The sequence below is a fragment of the Xiphophorus couchianus genome, chromosome 2 (assembly GCF_001444195.1).
Source record: "Xiphophorus couchianus chromosome 2, X_couchianus-1.0, whole genome shotgun sequence".
Classification (NCBI taxonomy): Eukaryota; Metazoa; Chordata; class Actinopteri; order Cyprinodontiformes; family Poeciliidae; genus Xiphophorus; species Xiphophorus couchianus.
Window position 1 is genome coordinate 10,546,710 of NC_040229.1, and position 21,809 is coordinate 10,568,518.

Here is a 21,809-nt window from a genome sequence, read left to right on the forward strand (position 1 = left end):
ATATTTATTTTTGGAACTCGGACATTTATAAACGTATGAATAACATGGTTAAAATATATTATTTTAAAATAATAATAATATATTAAAATAATATTTCTTCACGACAAGCTAAATAAAATAAGTTATTGTTCATTTTTTATGTGTAACTTCACAAATAGCCCTCATGTTTGTTGCTCTCCTCAGCTGTAATTCCCTCATGATCCCACTAGATGGTGCTTTTCTCCACAAAATTTGCACAGAGTTATCCCAAACAACATATAAACAGTTATATATATGCTATATATAAGAATTGCTTAAAGAAAACGCCACAGAGTTTGTTTGTCTTAATGTATTTATTGTTAAAAATGAGTTGAAGTCCTGGGAAACGTGTCAGCTCCGACATGGGTCTCTCTCTCTCGCCGCCTCCCATGCCAGCTGATGAAAACTCATGCAGCTGTGTAAATATGATGCCGATGCTCTACGGTGATCCTACTAGTTTAAAGCTTTGTCACAGAGGAATCAGAAGCTGCAATGACTTTCAATATACTGATATGGATAATAATTGCATAGGATAATAGCCATGCTGTACAATACACATGAATACAAAATAATATGTTAAAATGATTCGTAACATATTTCCTAAAGTAGATTTGTACAGTTCGTCGTTATTCTTAACATTTAAGTGCATCATATGATATGAATAATCTATATATTAAATGGTGATCTGATACATAATTGTAGCGATTTATTACATACAGTACATACATGAAGTAAAGTAAACCTTTAACAGCTTTAGAGGGACACTGCAAAGCCCTTAAATGTGATATACATATATTTTATATATATTTATATGACATAATAAAATGAATTAATGGTATACAGAAGAATGATAAAACTATACACATCTGTCATACCGGATTAAGGTGAACTTTTCTTTTACATTGCAGGGTTTTTGTTTTTCACAGTACAGTTTCCACAACCTCAGGAGAAAAATAATAATAATAATAAATTAATTAAAAACAGGAAGAAAGCCAATTCTGTGTCAAACAGAAGGTCAACATTTCGCATGCATTATTTTGTAAGTTGTAAAAATATAAAATTAGCGATGAAGAAGGAAAAAACTCAAACAACAACCGCATGCAGCAACAATGGTTATAATGTTAACTCTGTAATGGTTTGAGTAGCTTCATGTCTCACACAATAAATAATAAGGCATGCCTCATTTGATCCCCACAACCACTCCTCTAACGGCAGATACATTTATGAGTGACAGCTATGGAGTCCCTTCTTGTTTACCTTCATATGGTCAATACATGATTAATGAGACCTGCAAACAGAGAGAACATTTAGATCATTAAACCAGCATCTTTAATACAGATTATCATCTTCCAGTGTCGCCTGATGATTATGAGTGTAGCCTATTCTAGCTTCTCTTTATGAACTATAACAATATATAAGAACTGCATAAAAAATAATCCCAACATTACTGTCATGAGTGTTCATTAATTATTTAAAAGGAGCCAAGAAATATAACATATACTCTGAAAACACACAAACTCTCCTAGATATTTTTGATCTAGTTTCTAGTGCAAATACTGAAAAATAAGACAAAACTAACTTATAGGTGACTTTTCAGCAAGATATGGGAGGGTGTTTTATGCAAATAATTGATTAATATTGACAAAAGGTCGACACATCTTCCCATTTTATAAGTGAAACAATCTACAAGTGGAACTAGTAGGTTTTTAAAAAAATCAAAATTAAGGAATTATTGACTTAAAAGATACAGATATCAGCAGCAATCTCCCTGCGTTTATTCTACAGAAAATATTTCCTCAGTTTAAATCTGAGATTTTCAAAATGCCTACATTTGTTAAATTCAACTTTTAGAAGCACAAAAGGAAAAAATAAAGGCACTATTCAGCTTCCATAAACAGGTTAATGAAGGCCTACCAGCTGACCAAACATGCAGGAGTTCCATTTGGGTTGCTAGGTAACGGGCTGGGCTCAGCTGGGGTTGCAGGGTAATGGGGCTGGGCTCAGCTGGGGTTGCTAGGTAACGGGGCTGGGCTCAGCTGGGGTTGCTAGGTAACGGGCTGGGCTCAGCTGGGGTTGGGAGATTTTTAAAAAACGGTTCGTTTTCCAGATATCAAAAAACAAACTCATTTGCCATAATTGGCCAAGTGTTTTTTTTAACCTGTTTGTTATTCTTATTTTTATGCTTGGGCTAATTTTAGAAGCAGCAGAAACGCAAATGGAATTACAAAAATGTGCAAAATGTGAATTTTGTGTAAAAGGTCCCCTTTAAAGCTGGGCCAGACCGTGCGATCAAGAAGACAATTCCTAGAAGTTAACTTGAACTCGTCGTCTTCGGTGACTCAATGTGACTGACGCACCAAAAACTGATTCAGCTCTGTCATAAACATCAAGCTGTGCCTCATAGCTTCTGAGAAAAATCAAGCAGCAACAAATGTCTGATTTCTTTCCTTCTTTTGCCCAGTCGTGAGCATTTCTACCCCTATCCTCCAACATCTATTATTTTCTTTCAGTGTCCAGCTCTAAGAAATAAGCACATCAGCCTCCATCTCTTGCTGTTCATAAAGTCTCTGACGGATCCGTCTGATGAAATTGTGCTGCAGCTGTTCTGCATCCTGGCATCTTCCAGGTTCAAAGTGACAAATTATCATGACCAGCCTTGTACAATATGATATGTTCAAATCCTGTGAGATTTTTTAAACTGTTATTTTCCAATTGATAAAAAAAAAGTGTAGTTTCCTGACTGGTTGTTGGTAAAATTAAGCTAAAAATCAGCTGATTTTCTCATTGCATCTCTTGGCTGATCATTAAAATGACTTCTTGCAGGAATAAAATACTTACTGTTCAGACAGGTTTCTCAGTTTGTGTTCCTCTGACGGAGATTCTTGTCTTTGTGGTTGTTGGTCGAATTAGTTTTTCTTAAACAGAAAATAAGCAACAGTCAGTTGTCATCTTGCATTTATTAAAAATATAAATAGTACATTTAAACCTCAGAATAAATAACTGTTTTAACATATCAGGGAATTTAAAGTTGGAACATCTGGAAAATAGAAAAAAAAAAGTTTTCTAGTTTCTTTTTGAAGAACACTGAAAAAACACAAAATTGTACCAAGTATTTTTGGTCTAGTTTCTAGTATAAATATTTTAGTAAACTTGAACTAAGACAAAATATACAAGTAACCTTTCAACAAGATATAAGTTTGTTTTTAGTAAATAATTCTTGAATATAGACAAAAAAGTCTATATTCTTGTTCACTTATAACCAAGTTAGTTTTGTGTATCAAGATGTTTCCCCTAGAAACTAGATACAAATAGAGACATTTAGTGTTTTTGCAGTGCAGGCCTCACATTAAACTTGTTGGGGTTTTTTTCTAATGTCTTGTCCCCTTTTAAAGTAAATGAAAAATTTTGTAATGTAGCCAAAATATCTGCTCTACATCAAATCAGTGCTTTAGTTCTATATTTTTCATGCCATTTATTGCAGTTTTCCAGTAATAATCCCTGTTTTAGGTGAGATTGAACTGGTTTTTGAGAACTGAGGTTATTACACTTTGGGTAAATGTAATGTTATAGATGAACATCATCCTTATTTATATTATTTTTTTTCCAAATACAGTTGCAACTGAGATTATTTACCCCTTTTGTAAATTAGACGTACTGGCAAAAAATTATACTTTTACTCAAAGTTTTTACAGTTGTGGAAATCCCAAATAGTAGGGGTGATAATTTATCGTATCGTTTATCGTGATAAAATTCTTACCCTGATAAGAATTCTGATTAATCGACATGACGATAAATTCCCATTAATCATGTTTAAACAGCCCCCAAGCTCTCTGTATTGTTGGGATTATTAGTGTAACTTTTTTCTCCATTATTTGTTCAGTAAGTGTCAATAAATTTGAAAACCTGATATTAATCGCACTTCTTTACGCGACTGGTGTCCTAAAGTAGCGCATTACAAATGGAGATGTTTGCATCTTTGTTGTATTCATACAGTTTCCTAAAAAGGAAGCAATAAGTAGTTTTTCTCATCATTTTTATAATTTTCACAATAATGCCACAAAAGATTATTAAAAAACAATAAGTCTACATCACCCACAACTATTTTTATAAACCTTTAGCAACATAAAAACACATTTATCTCCTTGTCGATATTGTTGATGTCAACTTTTGATTCAGATCAGGGATGTTCCACTCTAACATCTACAATCCAGGGATTTATTCGACATCTGAAACAGTAATACTGCAACCGTATGTTCTGTGACCCAGATCCGAGGACACCATTTACAGTGAGAGCCATCAGGATAATCTACAACAAAACACACACTACTTCACAAAGCTTAACACAGATAAGGTAGCACAGGCTGAATGTTGGCACTTACACTGGTCCAGCTAGGTCATCATCTGCAGCAACAGGGAGAAATACGGAGAAATGAGGAGCAGAAAATGAATAAAATAACGATAAAGACGGTGAACACGCTGATGAAATAACACGAGTTTAACTTGTAACACACCGAGCGGTTTCATTTCTACATCTATACAGACTGATGGAGCGAGGAGGCAGCATAAAAATACACACTAAAAAGAAAAAAAAACGGATTAAATCACTCACAATTAATAAAAAAAACATGTACACACAATCAAAATGCAGATTTAAAATATTATAGACACGTTGAACGTGACTTCATGCACGCAACTCCCTGCTGGAGGGCAAAAATCTGCTGCCCGATGATGACTAGCATTGGTTTTAGCTGAAAACATAACGCGGTAAATCTTAAACGTTTTCAAAGTATATAAAAGAAGAGAGGATTCAGTGCTTTGCTAATAATTGTCAACACTACATCTAGAAAACCAGGTTCAAAGGTCATTGCATTTCACAAGTCAGTAAAACGTTTTAATTAAGAAAAAAGAGCAAGAGAGAGGGAAGTAGGTCAGACATGCTAGCTTGACTTTGACAACCTTAACATGTACATGTGAAATCTCTGCATGTTTTGGTTAAGTTAAAATATATATTTATATACATTTTTGTTATTATGGCGTTTATTTGATGGAGCTGAATGTGGACATGTACTTTGTTTTTGTGTAAAATTCTGACAAAAAGTTGTGGAAAACAAAAACATAAATAAAAAAGGTGAAGCACGCAGCAGTTCTGACAGATCGTTGGTAGAGCAGGTGTTCAAATTAGCTAATCAACCGCCAGGTGATCACTTATCAATAATCGCAAAATAAACACCAGGCTTGAAAACATGACACTGTAACGGACTGAATGTTCTGTTCTTTGAGTGGGAAATGTTTGCATGTTTTTCAGTGTTGAATCCTTGCACAGTAGTAGATATGTCGTCAGCCGGTTGCTACGGCAACGCGTCTGCATATAATACAGCCGACACAGAGAGCCAGAAAAAAGAAGAATACGAGTCATTTTGAGTTGTTCTTCGCCGGTTTCTCTGCTTTATTTTCCCGTTTTGGTGGAGTAAATCAATGATACCTACATCTCCAGGTTTCATTTGCTTCTATGGTCGGCAAGTAAAAGGATGTTTTTGCCCTCTACCCGTGTGCACATGTGCAAAATGTCCGGATGCAAGTAGTAACGTAAGCACGGGTCCATCAGACTCATTAGGAGTCCATCAGTTAGAAACAGGGTGAAACAGTGACAGCAGAAAGAACTGAGAGAAACAAAACATCTCCACTTCATTGGAAACATAACACACGCTTCTGGAGAGATTAGTTTGGAAAATAAAATTTAAAAAAAAACTCCAGCAGAAGCATAAGCTGTGCTATGAAGAGGAGAAAGATGAGATGCATTAAAATTCAGGCAGCATGCAGCGTCTCACACTTACCACGAACACGGTTTAGGTTACGCAATTTAGGAGGAGGAGGGAGGAAGACGGGAGATATTACAGCAGTCTGTTAAAACATTCAGCAGCTAATAGACTGAAAAACAAACAAAAAACTTAACCAGTCTACAGCGATTTTTAACTATTTCTGCTAACACAAAGTTCTGAGAAATTTCTATTTAAATTAAAAAACAATCCTGAGCATTTGAGCAAAAAAAACAAACATTTTCCATTCACCAGATCAAGATTATTAATCTGCTTTTATTAAATGTTTCAAAATATATATTATTTGGATTTATTCAATCATTACTAAGTTATCCTACCCTTACAGATTATTTAAGTAACTTAATTAATTCATTTTGTTTGTAAAAAATAAAACAAGGAATCAAGATATACCAAGGTTTAAAAGATAAGAGTTTGAAACTGTTCAAATTATCCACCACACTCTTCCTACTTTCTAATTTTTTTAAAATGAGATTTGCAGAGTGGTGACATGCTGCCCCTCCACCACCTGTTTCTGCACTTCGCTATTATAAGATGGAAGCCAATAAAAAAAATACTAAATTTCTGTTTTAAATATGAACATTTTGTAGATTTTGTAGCCCAAATGTAACACTACATTCTTTTATCAAAGGATGCACCTGTAGCTAAAAATATGAACAACTCAGGCTATTCTGCTTTACTAAACATTAATTCAGTTTCTGTTATTGACTTTTTTAATTAACTGGTTTATAAGTAGTTATCAAAAGATGTTTAATATGAGATTCTAAACAGATTTTGAAAAGGTGAAGCTAAAAATGCCACTTCAGTTCTTCTGTGTAGAACAAATTTACAGACAAAAACTTTTTATGTCTTAGATGGAAACAAATGGCTCTTTTAAACTATGTACTCCAGTTAATTCCTAAATTAGTTGATGAATATTTCCATAATCGATTAATCTGATTAGCTGTATCTGATAAAAACTTAACATTCCTAAATTCAGCAACTATGTATTTCTCATTAATCTTATGTTTATGTTTTTCTGTACGCTACCTGGACACATTTCTTACCGTTCACCGATTCCCTGCATGTCGCATTTGATCAGCGTGAGACAATATCAAAATTCAGTTTGAGGGGAAAAGGTTGCTCGAATACCATTAATGCATCATTTATTCTGTCCTCCGACCCTCAAAAGCAAAGTAGCTAATATTAGAGAGTCACTTGTTGGCACTGAAGCAGCTGAAAGACGAGTTACTCTGGTTAAGTTTGCAGAAGCTTTTAAAGCTTCCCTGGAAATAAATTAATAATGGAAAAAGTCCACATCTGCAAGACTGCAGGATCAAGTTGCTCATTAATATTAAATGAATGAAACTGTTGTGACAAGGTGCAGCCTTCAGTGTCTGTGTTGTTGTGTCTACCTGACCGGGATAAATTATTGACTGCAGCTGCAGCGCAGTGTTAAGTGACTCCTCTAGAAAACAAACCACAGTAAGGAAAGCTGCTCTAAATCCAAAAATGTACAAATTAATATTAAAAAAACCCTAAAACTGAGATCCCTAATACACCAAAGCCACACACCTGATGCTTGATCATCACCTCTGGTGACTCACCGTCTTGTAAATCCTCCGGCTTCTTGCGCTTCTCGTAAACAACGATGATGATCACCAGGATGATGATCTCAGCCAGAACGCCCAGCAGCGGCCAGAGCGGCGCCAGCAGGCTGCGGACCCTCAGCACCGACTTCTCGTTATGGCTGCCGATGATGTTGGTGGCGTTGCACATGTACTCGCCGGGGTCCAGGTTGATGTCCAGGTTGGAAATGTGCAGCTCGGTGTAGTTCTCCCTGCTGATGACGGAGAAGCGTCCGGTGGAGTTGTCGATGTCCTGCCGAGGGGTCGGACACAAAGCCGTTACAAATTCCTGAAGGTTTGGGAAAATTAAAGCTGCTGGTTTTATAGATGCAGCTTGAGAAAGATGTATGAACCGCTTACAAATAGATTATTGCAAAGGAAGATTTGGCAATAATCTAAACTAAACTAAAACTAAACTAAAAAACTAAACTAAAACTAAACAACAAAAATCAGACAGAAATCCAACTCCTTAGTGGGTAAAAAAAATTTTTTTTAACATAGGTTACGTTAAGAAAATAAAAATAAAATTACGAGAAATTATAATGTTACAAGAATAAAGTCAATATTATAACTTTATTCTCACATTATTCCATCTTTATTTTGACTTTATTTTCCTACAAGTTTATTCTCATAAGGTTATATTTTTATGTATTTTTCTTAGTAGCCCTACTCAGTCATAGGTTTCTAACAATATCACTAGAGCCAAACTTCTTTATCCTCTCTTGTCAACATTTATTCTTCTTCTATAACATTTCATAAGTTTACGTCTCACAGAGATTGAGAGATGAATCCTTTCTGTATATTTTCTCTACATGGTCCATAGTGTGGTTTTATATCTTCTTCTGCTTTCTCTACAGTCGTGGGAAAAAGATGATTTGGTGTCTGGTGAGAATCTCTGTGCTTTTCTGTCCAAATATTTTTGCATCATGGTTATATTAAAAAATATTGTGTTTACGGGCAAGGTCTGTCAGTATTTAATTTAAATGTCCTGGTATTTCAAAGAGGTCATGCAGTCTAACGTGGCCTGAGAAACAGAAACCTCACACATTCCCCACCACAGTAGGCAGAAAGCATGACAAGCTTTTCCACATATTCATCCTTTGCCAAACTCACCAGGACTGTTTACTGCAGAACAACTAAGTTTTATCTCATTTCTTTTAAAGTTCATTCACATGTATCACTCTGCAGACCTTACTGTTTGTATAGCAGCTGAGAAAAATAATTTTTCTGTCCTTGCAAACAACCAGTTAGCATAAATATAGCATCTACTGGTTGCTATGGAGACTTCGACACCCCAAGATGTGACGAGATTTTCTTTCCACTTTCCTGTCAATCAGAGATTCAGCTGATCCAGAACTAGGAAAATATATACTGGACTTTAAAATACTTTTCTTTATAAATCACTGAAACACTTAGCAACAAAATACATTAAAGTTATGTTGTCAGGCCAGCAAAGATAACCAAATTTTCTGGACGATAAATTGTCCCAGAAATTATTGTGATAAACAATAATATTGTTGTTTTGAGACCATTTTCAAGTAATATTATATTAATGGATTTATAACACAGGAACAAACTCCGAAAGATCAATAAACCTTAAATTCTAATGAACATTTAACACTGAAACTGGTAGACATTTTAAATATCCAAGATAAATAAACAAAAAAATCAAAACAATGAAAAAAAAATTATTATGAATCTTCCTTCAAAAAATGGGATACATGAGACCAAAACACCAGACTGAAGACTTTTATCATCCAGTTTTGGTAGAAAAGAAAAATAATAAATCACATTAATTATTGAGTTCATTTTAATATTTCATGCTATTAATTGATTTATTGATTATTGTGGCGGGCCTATTTGTTGTTGTTGTATCAACCTTCCGACAGATCAATCAATCAGGTTGATTTGTGCAGCACATTTCAGCAACAAAGCAGTTCTGAATGATTTACATCATAAAAACACAAAAATAAAAAGATATTAAGACAAAAAAACTGCATTTGCAGAACCAGAACCAGAACTAAACGTGAAGAAGCAGAATTCAGTTTTTACGCTCCATTAATCTGGAACAAACTTCTAGAAAACTGCAAAACCGCTGGAACACAGAGTTCCTTAATAATTTCCACATTTTTAAAAAGTTAATGTTACTTTATTTTTTATTTCTCTAGGGTATTTTTATTAATAATAACTGAAAGATTGAATCTATCCTGGATTGAACATTTTCCTTATTTCTCTTTAATATGTCACTGCAAAATAATGTTATTGTGTATTTTGCAAAAACAAAAGAAAAATCCTTATCATCGTCTTTTGTTCTCATTCGTTTTTCAGTGTAAAATTATAAGTTATTTTCAGGTTTTCTAAGTTTGAAAATGTATGTGTGCAGCAGTGCTTCATGTTTCCTGTAGTTACATTTCTTCATATTGGACCATAAATATTTTATGTTTTAAACCGCCATCTTCTTTAATATGTTAAACAAATGAAAAATCTGGGCCTAATTGATGCCTCACAATGAGAAGCCATAGTATTAGATTACAGTCGTTAAACAAATGGTGGCTTAGCTAAAGTGGATTTTGACTTCCTAATCTCCAGCGCTACCTTCTGCTCAGATCATGCAGGCCAACAGTTTTAACTTGGATTTGGAAGCTGCGGTGACAACCTGCTCATGACCCCCTGCATTCATTTTCCAGTCAGTTTTTTTCTTAGTGAGACATTTCTTACTGGTTTGTCTTGTCTTTTCAAAGTGTTTACCTCTTTATTATATAAATCTATCAACTTAACAAGCAAAGAAACAGAAAAAGGAGAGAATTGATGGATTGTCTGTCTAGGTTTTCTTACAACTTTGAGGATTTATGTGAATTTATCCATTTTGTATTCATTTTTTTTTATTATTCTAAACCTTAATTGCGGGACTGAAAGCTCATGCAGGATGTATCCTGCCTCTTCCCCTTTTGTTAGCTGGGATTTTCTCCAACACCCAACATGATCAAGCAGGGGCAGCAGAGATCTCTATTATACAGATCTCTGTATAATAGAGAATAAACTCAACCACCAATTGATAGCTAATAATATCTGTATTCTTCTGAAACGCTCAGTGTCTTGATTGAGCCGTAAAATGTATTTTTTTGACAGTTTTGGCTTAATTACTGCTGTTAGTAAGTTGACTTTGTGTATTCCAATTAACAGGTATGATTATTAAAATAGATACAATAAAGAAAAATCGTCAAGCTATGTTATCTGTTCAGTTAATTTTCTTCAATATTGATAATAATTATGGACAGAAAAGTAACTTAAAGTAAATAATATATAGGCCTCTCAACATGATGAATTTTCCTGGACGATAAATTGTCCCTGAAGTTATCGCGATAAACGATAATATTGTCGTTTTGAAACCATTTTCAAGCAATATAACAGAAATAACGGCATAATAATTCATGACATTCTCAAAGGTCAATAAACTTTAAATTGTATGAAACATTTAGCATTTTAACTGAAGGACATTTTAAATAAACAAAACAACATGAACAACAAATAAAATGAATTATGAAGTCTCTGTAAACAAAATTGTCCTTCCAAAAAAATGGCTAATTGAGACCAAAACGCCAGACTGAAAACTTTCATCATCCAGTTTTTGATAAAAAGAGAGAAAAGACAAAAAAAACAATAAATCATGCAGATGGAAATTATTATGCAATTAATTGATTTATAGCTTATTGTGACAAGCCTACATGTACATTCACATGGAAGGAAATAATGTTATATGAAACCTGAGGATAGGAGTTAAGTAATAAACAAATTTTCATTCCTAAACTGCGTCTGGTGATATTATTGATGACCTACCCTTATGCCAGTCGGGTCGATCTTGTGCCAGGTCCAGGCGGGGTGAGGGTAGCCCACAGACTTACAGTAGAGCACGGCGCGGTCACCCTCGTTCTTATTCTCACTGCGCTTGTGGCCTGTTATGATGGGAGTAGCTGAAACAATAAATTATAATTCAGACATTATTTCAAGAAACAAAAATACACCGAATATATTGCAGTTTTTATTTTAGCCAAAGTTATTAAGAGCCATTGTGAAAAGTCTATAGAGCCACAGTTTGTGACGGCCACATAAAAAGCTATGGCGTGCCGGGTTTGGCCCGCGGACCTTGAGTTTGACACTTGTTCTCTAGAAGTAATTTTTGTTTAACAAAAGTGACTTTTCACTTTGAAAATCAATAGAAATGCTGTTTGTTAGGGATTTTTTCTCTAAAATTTGACACTTAAACTCAAAGAATACATAATTCATAAATGCTATATATCTATTAAGAAGGAAATGATACATGTAAATATTAATAAATATGAATTAAATTAGGAATTATGTGCTTTAGGAAACTGCTCGTTTCTGCTTTAATGAGCAGAAGAAATGCTCCATCAAATAATAAGTACACCTTCCAAAAATCCAATTGGCCTCTGCAGTCATGCATGTGTGACGGCAGAAAAGGCTGACCGGATTTTACCGTTGAGACATAATCCCTCGCCATCAGGCAAACAAGACACCATCTGCTGCCACTGAGCCGGGCATTGGCTGGATGAAGGTGTCAAGGGCGCCGGCTGCCCCTGAGCAGCCAGCAGAGCCGTTTGAAATCGCAGGTCCAAGATGGCAGGGCAGCGAGGGCTCAGCTCTGACTGGTCACAGCTCAGATGGGACCTCATGCAAAACTCACATGTTACATGCTTTTGTACTTCCACTTGAAGTTTGTTTAAATGGTTTTACCGCAGTAGCTGTTTCTGTACAATCTGCTATGGAAGAACAATGTTTGACTAAAGAAATACTTTCAGATAATCCTTAAAATGAACTTCAACAAAGTGTAACGTATTTATTTATGTTAATTAAAATACTCATTGTTATAACATTGCCTATTTTCCTACGCAATGGTATAATTCTCTTAATGAATAATAATGGTCATAATTTAGTTCAAAGATTATAATTCAGTAGAAAAGTGTGTATTGGATTCATGGGAGTGTTAGCTAGCAGCTGCCGTCAACTTGGCCTACGGCAGACTCATCAAGGACAAAAAATAATATTTATTTTTATAATAATTACATATTTTATTAGATTAACTAAAAGTTTCCATGTGTTAATGGGAAACACTAATTGATTACAATCCTTCCTTATTATTGTGCACTTGCATATACATTTACTTGACTGTTTTTATTTTTCAGAAGCAGTCTTGCAAAATGTGGTTAAGTCGTTTTTACCTTTATTTCTTCTCTGTTAATCATATTCTATCTTTACAAATACACTGACCCACAAAACAAAATAAATAAGAATACCTTCACTCGTAGTATTTCTGTCAACACATGCACAAATTAGCTGATGGTACGAATTGTGCTACCAGAACAGATGGTGCAGTCAAAGTTTTTTTGTGAGTCTAGTTGGGGGGCGTGGCCATTAGCTTTCTTAGATTTAAAGTGACAAGACACCCAAAAACAGCTCATTCTGAAAGGAGCTCAAAATAGGTACAACTGAGCAGACTAAAATCTTATCATTCAAGAATGATTTTGTGAAAAAGAACTGTATTGAAGATGTTTGGTATAGCGTAGAAACCTATAAAAATCTGTTCAAGAAAGTATAATAGGTCACCTTTTAAAAGGTAAATATGCCCACAGCTCAAAAATAAGTACCTACATTTTATTTCGATGGTGGCGTTGGCAGGTGGAGCCGTTTCAAAGTTGTAGACACACATGTACACGCCGGCGTCGTCTCCTCTTGGTCTGTTGAGCCTGCGGATCAGAAAAGAAACTCAAGTTGACCCAAAAGCAGGCCACAAGACTTTATATTTAGGACCGAGGCGCCAACTTCTCCACCTGTGTTCAGCATTCTTGTTTAGGGTTCGCGTTCCTGAGATCTCCTCCCCGTTCTTCGTCCAGTAGCTTTCGGTGGGGTTGCCGTAGGAGCTGGTCAGGTTGCACTGCAGCAAGATGCTGTCCACGTCCGAGGTGATCGTCACCGGCTCGGAGACGGAAATCGATGGCTCTGTAACAAAAAGATGACTCAGCAAAAAATACAATAACATAAAATAATGCCTGCACTGCAAAAGAAAAAAATATTGTGAAAGAAAATAGTAATTGGAAATTATTATGACAAAGATAAATCAAAATTGTTATGATAAAAAGTTTATTTCGATAAATGATAAATAATACTATGCCCACTCATAATTTATGTCTGTCCTATTTTATATGCTGGATTATTGGTGAAACTTACCTTTTCTGCTAAATTTATATTTAGTTTCTTTAAACTGTGATTATTTTTTAAGAAACTAAAATCAAATTATAAATGTTGCAATGTAAAGAAAACTGTTTAATAGAGTAAAAAATGTTTTTAAAAAAGTGTGGAAAGGTAAAATAATGAACACAGGGAATAAAGAGGAAGGCTGCCTCTACATGTTGGATGGACATCGAAGGATTGACTGAATTAGGGGAAGAGCTGCAGACAATACACTGCAAAAACACACAATCTTACCAAATATTTCAGCCTACTTTCTTGTCCAAATATGTTGGAACACTACAAATACAAGAAAACTAACTTAAAGGTAACTTTTAAGCAAGATATAGGAGCTTGTTTTCAGTAAATAATTCTTTGATATTGATAAAAAGTTCTAGTTCTACTGACAAATTTAATTTATAACATGGGGAAATGTTTTGTAATAATCTGCCAATGGAACTAGAACTTTCTTTAAATCAATATTAAAAAATGATTTACCTAAATTTGCAGTATTATGTTTTGCAGGCCCATGGTGTCATTTTATAGCACAATCACTGTATTACCTTCAGTTTTACAAAAATAATGTATTTATCAAATATGACTTAAAAGAAATTTGACTTTGTAATTTAACGCCTTAAAATTGGGCCTCTGTCTCTTTAAAAACTCCAGCTCTTTCTGAAACTTCGCCTCCAGGAAGTCATCCTAACATCTCTCCTCTATTAACCCTTTAACAACGTTTTCACCAGCGTTGCACTGAGAAGTAGCTCCTATAATGAGCTCAGCCGATATGCAGTTCCATCAGGTGATTGCTAATTTGCCGCTGGCTAGTCTGAAGGATCTCAGTGGGAGAGTCATTGGGAAAAGCTGCTCTGTGAGGAGGAAGCTCTGGATCTTAGAAAATGCAGCTCTGAGGAGCAGCTGGGTCTTGAAGGCGGGGCTAAGTCCACCCAGGCATTTTGCATATCTGAATGGTTGCCATGGAGATAAAGGGGTTTCTGAAACATGTGTGAAAGAATCAAAACAACACTCCAGGTATGTTTTTGATGAGGGAATAACTTTATAACATGATGTAAAGCTCAAAAAGGTAAAACTTTTCTTTAAGTTAGTTGTGCACTATGGGATCTGCACTAGAAACTAGACCAAAAAATACTTGGTAAGATTTAGTCTTTTGTTTGTTTATTGTTTTTGTTTTGCAGTGTAATGCGACTATTTTCTGCTTTCCTTCACTTTCAGGTCTGCAGGGGAGGATGGCAGAGGGAGCTGCTGATCCGTTGGAGAGTCAAACAGGAAGTGGATGGGTTGGTGGGTTTCTCAACACTGACCACTCACTCTGCAGCACAGTGACAGTGGCCTGAGCTCGGATCCACGTGGTGGCTGGGTTTTGGTGGAGGTCGTTACGCCGCGGGTCGTTGCTAGCTCTGCACTCGTAGGTCCCGGCGTCATCCAGGGTGAGGTGCGAAACGCCCAGCACGCTCACCGAGTTGACGCCGTACGCCGTGCCGATCGACACCCGCCGCTTGCGGGCGCCGTCCCACAGCTGCCTGAAAGAGTCCGCCCGGTTGATCTCGGAGTACCACCACTGGATTTCTGGGGTGGGGTTACCTACCACGTCACAGTACAGCTCAAAGGTGTCGCCTGTGAGCTTGGTCTCGGACAGAGGGGATTTCACAAAGCCCGCTGCAGGGCGGCAGATCCCCAGATCGGTCAAAACAAGAAACATAAAGAGCCAAAATAAGGAATGGTTAAAGAAAAACAGGCAACAGAAAGCAGATGAAGGGGAAAATAACTGAATAAACGAGAAAATATGTATTAAAAGAAAGAAATCAACAGGATGAAGAAATAAAACTTAAACTTCCTCTTTTTTAAATATTAGTCCCACTTATAGCTGGGTGATGTGGCTTAAAAAAATCAAAAACATTTTGTTCATACCTACAACAGAGTATTAGGGCAAAAATAAGAAATACATAAAATGACAAGAATAAACTCGCATGAGAATAAAGTCAAAATTATACGAGATTAAAGTTGTAGTATTACAAGAATAGTCACAATATTATAACTTCATTCTCATAATTTTATGACCTTATTCTTACTGTAGTTTTTTTTTTATTATATTTTTAGTAACCACACCAAATTTGACCTTAATCTATTCAATTTTCTTGCTCTTTTTTCTAAAAAATAAAATTACGATTGGCAGAAAATATGTTCAATAAGTGGCTTTTATACCAATCATCCTTTCTGTGAGTTATATGGTGGAGTATTAAGGTTAGGCTACAGAAAATGTTGTGTAATTACAAGAATATAGTCACAATATGAGCAGAATAAAGACGCAATTTTACCAGAAGAACCTCTTAAAATTATGAGAAAACGGTTGTTTTTTTTAAAAAAAAAGCTTAATTTTCTCGTTATTTTTCATGTTGGAGTTTTTATCAAATTACTACTTAATTCTCCTAATATTATAACTTTATTCTGAAAATATTAAGACTTTACTCTTGTAACATTATGACTTTATTTTCTTTAAAAAAAAATCCTAGACTTAGTCTTATATTTTGTATAATTTGACTTGAACTCAAAGTTCAAATAAATCTGAAGCAAAAAAAAAAACGCTTCTCAAACAAGATGGCGGCTCTGGACTCGCTGACATCACTCTGAACTATGGAAACCCAAAATCCCAATATTAAATCTTCAAAAATCAAAAATAGAATTAATCAATAAAATCAATTCATCGCCCATCTCTGGTCCTTTATAGCAAACCTGAAGGAAAGTTTTATTTAGTGCCATAAATATTAAAATCAATCTGTTATGATTAGGCTGCGACGAAGCACAATTCATATAAATTCACAAATAATTCAAAACAAAAGCAAACTATAATCTCATTACATGGGACAGAAAAATATGCACTGTAAAAAAAAAACTTGTCTAATTTACAGTAAAATACCAGCAGTTGCGTTTACCAGAATTTTACCATACAAGTACGGTAAAAATCTGTATTTATACAGTAAAATCCTGGCAACCACAGCTGTCGGTATTTCATCATAAATTAGAGACATTTGTTTTTACAGTGTGCAAACCATCTGACACCAATTGCATTGAGTTTTTTGAACGGCTGAAAACATGACCCCACGTCTGCCGGCGCCATTATTGCTGCTATTCCTGGGAATCTTTAATACAATTCTTTTGGGACGTTCCTTCGAGGCCGCTCTCATCTAATTTGTTCAATTAATGATGCCATAAAATCTGCAGCGCAGGAATGTAAAAAAAGAAAGAAAAAAAAGTCCTTTATGTGACTTTGTCGTGTCTGCTTAATAAAAACATCATTAGTGATCTCTAGATAATTATTCAGTGATGAGACATACCAGAGAACAAGCACAGCTGATATTAAAAACGATTTTTAGTTCGATTTAAATAACAGAAGCGATGAAGAGGAGGCGCCGTCTGCATCCAGACAGCATGGAGCGCCTGAGACGGAGGAGATTTAAACGAGCCGTGCAGCTCCGGCTCTCTGGGGAGCGTGTAGGCGCATGGTGATGGACCCCAAGTGTTTCCATAGAACTGCACTTCAGTAACAGAGCAAGAAAACGAAACAGCCAAGGAGATCCGCTGTATCACTCAGGACAGAAAGTTACCGTCTTTAATTCCAGCAGACACGATGAAGCTCAAATATAGAGCTATAAAATACAGATTCCTACAACAGCTTGATGAAAAAAAAATACAATTTCAGATTTGAAGTGCTGGGAGTTGGATGCTGTCAGTTTATTTTGACCAGATGTCAGAGGGACGATGGTCAAATGGAGGTTAAAGTCAGTTTACTGTGAGCCTGAAGTTATGTCTGTTTTTAATGCTTCCAGCCAATCAGACTGATATTTTTACTGAAACTTTCACCAATTGCATCAAAAATACAAATATTAAAAAGTGCAACCAGCAAGTTTGCTGGTTATCAGTCAAATAAATGCAATAAAGGTAACTGTCACAATAAAAAAAAAATCTCTGGACGATAAATTGTCCCATAAGTTATTGCGATAAACGATAATATTGTTTAATATAAAATGCATAGACACATTCTGAGAGATCAATAAACTTTAAATTCTAATGAACATTTAACACCGGATCTGGAAGACATTTTAAATATCCAAAATAAGTAAACAAAAACAACAAATAAAGTGAATTATGATTTCTCTGTAAACAAAATTGTCCTTCAAAAAAAAACGGCTAGTTGAGAGAATTAATAATTCACTTTATTTATTGTTTTTGTTTACTTACTTATTTGTTGTTAAGAACATATTACTCCAAATTTGAACACATTTATATTTATAAAAATGCAGTGCAGGTAACTTAAGAGCTGAAGTTTAATTTTTCTAAATGTAATTTAAAAAGTTTTAAAAAACCAATATTTTGTGTTGATATTCTTATGTAGGAACATAATGGTTTTTAGTTTCTCTCTTTTCTTTTTGTGTACACAAGGTAAATATTGTAATCTAGTAAATATTCACAGTGCAGAAAGTAAGAGTTTGAGTTAGAAGTTGTTTAAATTTGAGCATTTAAACTTAACTTATTATTAAAGTTCATATCTGCAGTTATTTTCGTACAGTTTGTACTTTTTCAGTCAAACATGAACCGACTCTTAATAACAAGTTTAGCATTTTTCTGTAACTGATTTCAGAGTTTTGCTTGTTCATCAGAGCAGATCAGGGAGTTTCAAAAGGCTGAGCTTCAAACACGTGAGAGGCAAGAAATGGTCTTTGATGTTAAATATAACGGTGAAGCTAATTGGACCCAAGACAACTTATCCACCACACAGATAACAGGAAGAGTCGTAAAAATCACAGCCAGACTCGCTTGGTTTATTCTTCAAACACAAAACGCAGTTAAGATTCTGTCTTTGCATCATTTAATAATTAATTTTCAGTTTGTTCTCCATTTGTAAATGTTGTTTAGGGTTCCCACAAACGTATAAAATTGTACAATAAGTTTGTGGATTTTTCATGAAAAAAAACCAACTAAATAGTTATTCAACAACAGTTGAATAAATTAATAAAAGACCAAAATTGATGCATTCAAATCTGCAAACTGATTTCAGAAAATCTAAAATTTATTTTCTGAATTTTTGTTTTTATTTTTGCTTGAATCATTGCATGTTTGGCTATTATTCCCTCTGGTTTTAGATGCTGTGAAGCTGGAAAATGTTTTGCTCTCATTATCTGACTTTCAGACAGTTGTCATGATGCGTTACCGTGGCAACAATGTCTTGTTGGTAGCAGCTGATTAGCATCTGAAAAAATATAACACCTGAGAACTGTCTCTGCCAGGATTCCTAACCGTGCGGCCAGACAGAGATTTAAAAAGGAGAGGCAAAAGCAAATGAGGTGGATTAGCAGTGCTTGCCTACAACTGATGGTGTTTTCCACGATATGCTACTGTGAAGTTTGAGTTTTGCTGCCCAGATTTTGAGCTGTTAGCATATCATGACACTCATGAGACTCGTACAGCGACAATCTTCAGTCAGAGGCCTCTTTAGAATTGTTGCGAGACTGACTGCTACAGCATCACCGTTCACAGCAACTCTTATAATGTGACTGTAAGATATCTGGATGACATAATGTATAATGTACAATTTTCCTTCTCTTCCAGAAAGTTACCCAACTGATTGTTGCTAGGTGACCAAAGAGTGAGTGAGTTAGTCGATTCCACCAATCTTAACTTAGCTAGCCATGAGAGGCTAAGCGGCTGAAGCCTTTTCCTCTGCCTACATCCCCCAGAATGCTGTGTTCGGGATCAGAGTTTAATTAATTATTATCAATTGATGCACATAATCCTCGTGTTATGTCACACTGCCAGAAACTTTGTAGCTGACAGCCATTTTGGTAGGTATCCATAACTAACTGTCAAGACTGTTGCTATGGAGTTGCTATGACAACAATAAACAAGCCATATTCTTTGTTGAATATTCTATCACACGTGTTATTTATTGATATTGATCACGTGTCTATCAGGATATGCATTGTTATTGATTAATTGTGAAGCCTTACTCATGATTAATATTTTAGATGTGTGTTTTGTTTGTTTCCTTTTTATTTATTTATTATTTTTGGTTGCTGTTTTTTTATCCTACAGTTATCAACAGTCTCCCCCCTGTTGCCAACTCAGCGACTTTCTTGATATATTTAGCAACATTTCAGGTAAAGAAAATTGGTATCAGCTAAAATCAAAATCTGCAGGTCCAGCTTTTTAAAGATCGGTAATCAGAAAACTGCAATCAGTGCATCACTACTGCTGATGACTAACATGTTGGTTGTGCGTGGTTTTTATTTATTGTCTTTTATTTTGGATATTTAAAATGTCTTCCGGTTTAAATGTTAAGTTAAGGTGCCATCACCATCTACAATAACTCTTTGAAAAACCTGCGTCGATATGAGTTACGACGACATTTAGTTTCCCTTTGGGATCCAAATATTTTTGAATTTTAATTGAATTTGAAAGTTTATTAATCATTGAGAGGTGGAACTTGCCATTACTTGAAAATCGTCTCAAAACAACAGTATTCCTGAAATGTGTCATAAGGTACGAAGCTAGTACGCAGCAAATCACGATTTTATCAGCTATTCCTCAGGCTGATGTGTAAGGACGGAGTGTGCAGGAGTGTAACGCAGTCCCACACATGGGCCAAAGCTTCCGGCTCAGCAGCGTTTCACCCCGGCAGCAACAGCTACTCGGGGTAATGCTGTCTTAATCTGTTTGTTGGGGATGAGACTTATGACCAAGAGGGGGTCCGCGCTGCAAGATCAACGCTGCTCTGCAGCAGAGAACATCTCAGAGAGAGGAGTTAACAGATTGGTGGGACATTAAAGCCTCGGTTCCCAGCGCAGCATCTCTCTCTACTAAAAATAGAAGCATGCAGCAAAATGGACTGATGCTATTTACAGAGAGCCCTACTCCTGAAGTCCTAGATCTAATTACCCATCATCGTGGCCTACATGATGGGCTCTGATGCGGATATGTGAGCATGCATGTGAAGGGATTTGTTTTTAACTTTTCAGGGCGCCGCTTCGTTCCCAAACTAATGAGCGGAACTGGTCCTTGCAGCCTGGCGGTGCCGCTCAGTATTCAGCACCACACTTCAAGGGACATTTTAGGGACGCGGTTCGGGCCTCCGTTTGGCCCAATTCAGCCTTCCGAAAACAGATTGTAGCCCATTAATGATTCATTGACCCTTCATTTTTAACCCAAGCAGCCTTTTTATTTATTTAAAAAAAAAATTTAGCCACATTGGCAGGGAACGTTTGAGGCTAACAAAGATCTCTCATATTTAATTAAAAATGTCTCTGCAGTCTTAAAAAAAACCGCATTCCAGCCATGATAAGAGAATCATGCATTTAATTTTTTTATTTTAATATAAGTATAAAACATGTCATACCGTTTTGGGAAGAGACGGACTGCAGCATCAGCGTCCCGAATATCGCCACCGATAAGGACATGACTGCGGCTCTCGGCTTGCCAGGTATCATCTTCGGTCGCCGGAGAAATGCCGGTAGGGGAAGCGCTAAGGTGACCCGAGCGGGTGGCGGCGATGCGGGACGGAGCCTCCCAGACACTCCTGCGCAGTGACGCGGGGGAAGAGGAGGTGAAGTGTCGCTGGGTAGAGAGCCGGGAGCCCGCGGCGGTGCTGCTGCCGTCTACCTGAGCGGCTCCGCTGCCGGTTCTGCTGAGCTGCTGCTACTGCAGCCGAGGAAGGAACCACCTTTTTTTAATCAGCCGTTAAATTCCAAATCCCGCGAGATTTCGAAGTAGCGCAGAAACAGCGGGACCTCGTTTTATTACATGACGTCCAATCACAGAGCGGAGCACAAAGCCATGATGAGAGAACAGAAAAAAAAAAAATGATGAGGGAACAGAAAAAAAAAAGATGAGGGAACAGAGAAAAAAAATGATGAGGGAACAGAAAAAAAAGATGAGGGAACAGAGAAAAAAAAATGATGAGGGAACAGAGAAAAAAACATAATGAGGGAACAGAGAAAAAAAATGATGAGGGAACAGAGAAAAAAAATGATGAGGGAACAGAGAAAAAAACATGATGAGGGAACAGAGATGGACGCTGGTGTTTTTATTGGACAGT

At 36.0% G+C, this 21,809-nt stretch overlaps 1 protein-coding gene across 2 annotated transcripts; it reads right to left on the reverse strand.

Annotated features, from left to right (window-relative positions):
* Positions 1-312: 312 nt before the first annotated feature.
* LOC114136991 (neuroplastin-like) lies at positions 313-21,472 on the reverse strand. 2 transcript variants are annotated; one of them, XM_028005454.1, is made up of 8 exons: positions 21,111-21,472; positions 13,306-13,474; positions 13,127-13,221; positions 11,297-11,430; positions 7,439-7,712; positions 4,398-4,419; positions 2,857-2,933; positions 313-1,306 (listed from the first exon to the last, which is right to left on the reverse strand). In XM_028005454.1, exons 1-7 carry the CDS (start codon positions 21,199-21,201, stop codon positions 2,873-2,875), a joined length of 846 nt encoding a protein of 281 aa, XP_027861255.1. In that variant the 5' UTR covers positions 21,202-21,472; the 3' UTR covers positions 313-1,306; positions 2,857-2,872. The 2 variants fall into 2 exon arrangements, with proteins under 2 accessions (XP_027861255.1, XP_027861264.1); XM_028005463.1 differs by lacking the exon at positions 21,111-21,472 and adding an exon at positions 15,032-15,437.
* Between the last annotated feature and the right edge of the window lie 337 nt (positions 21,473-21,809).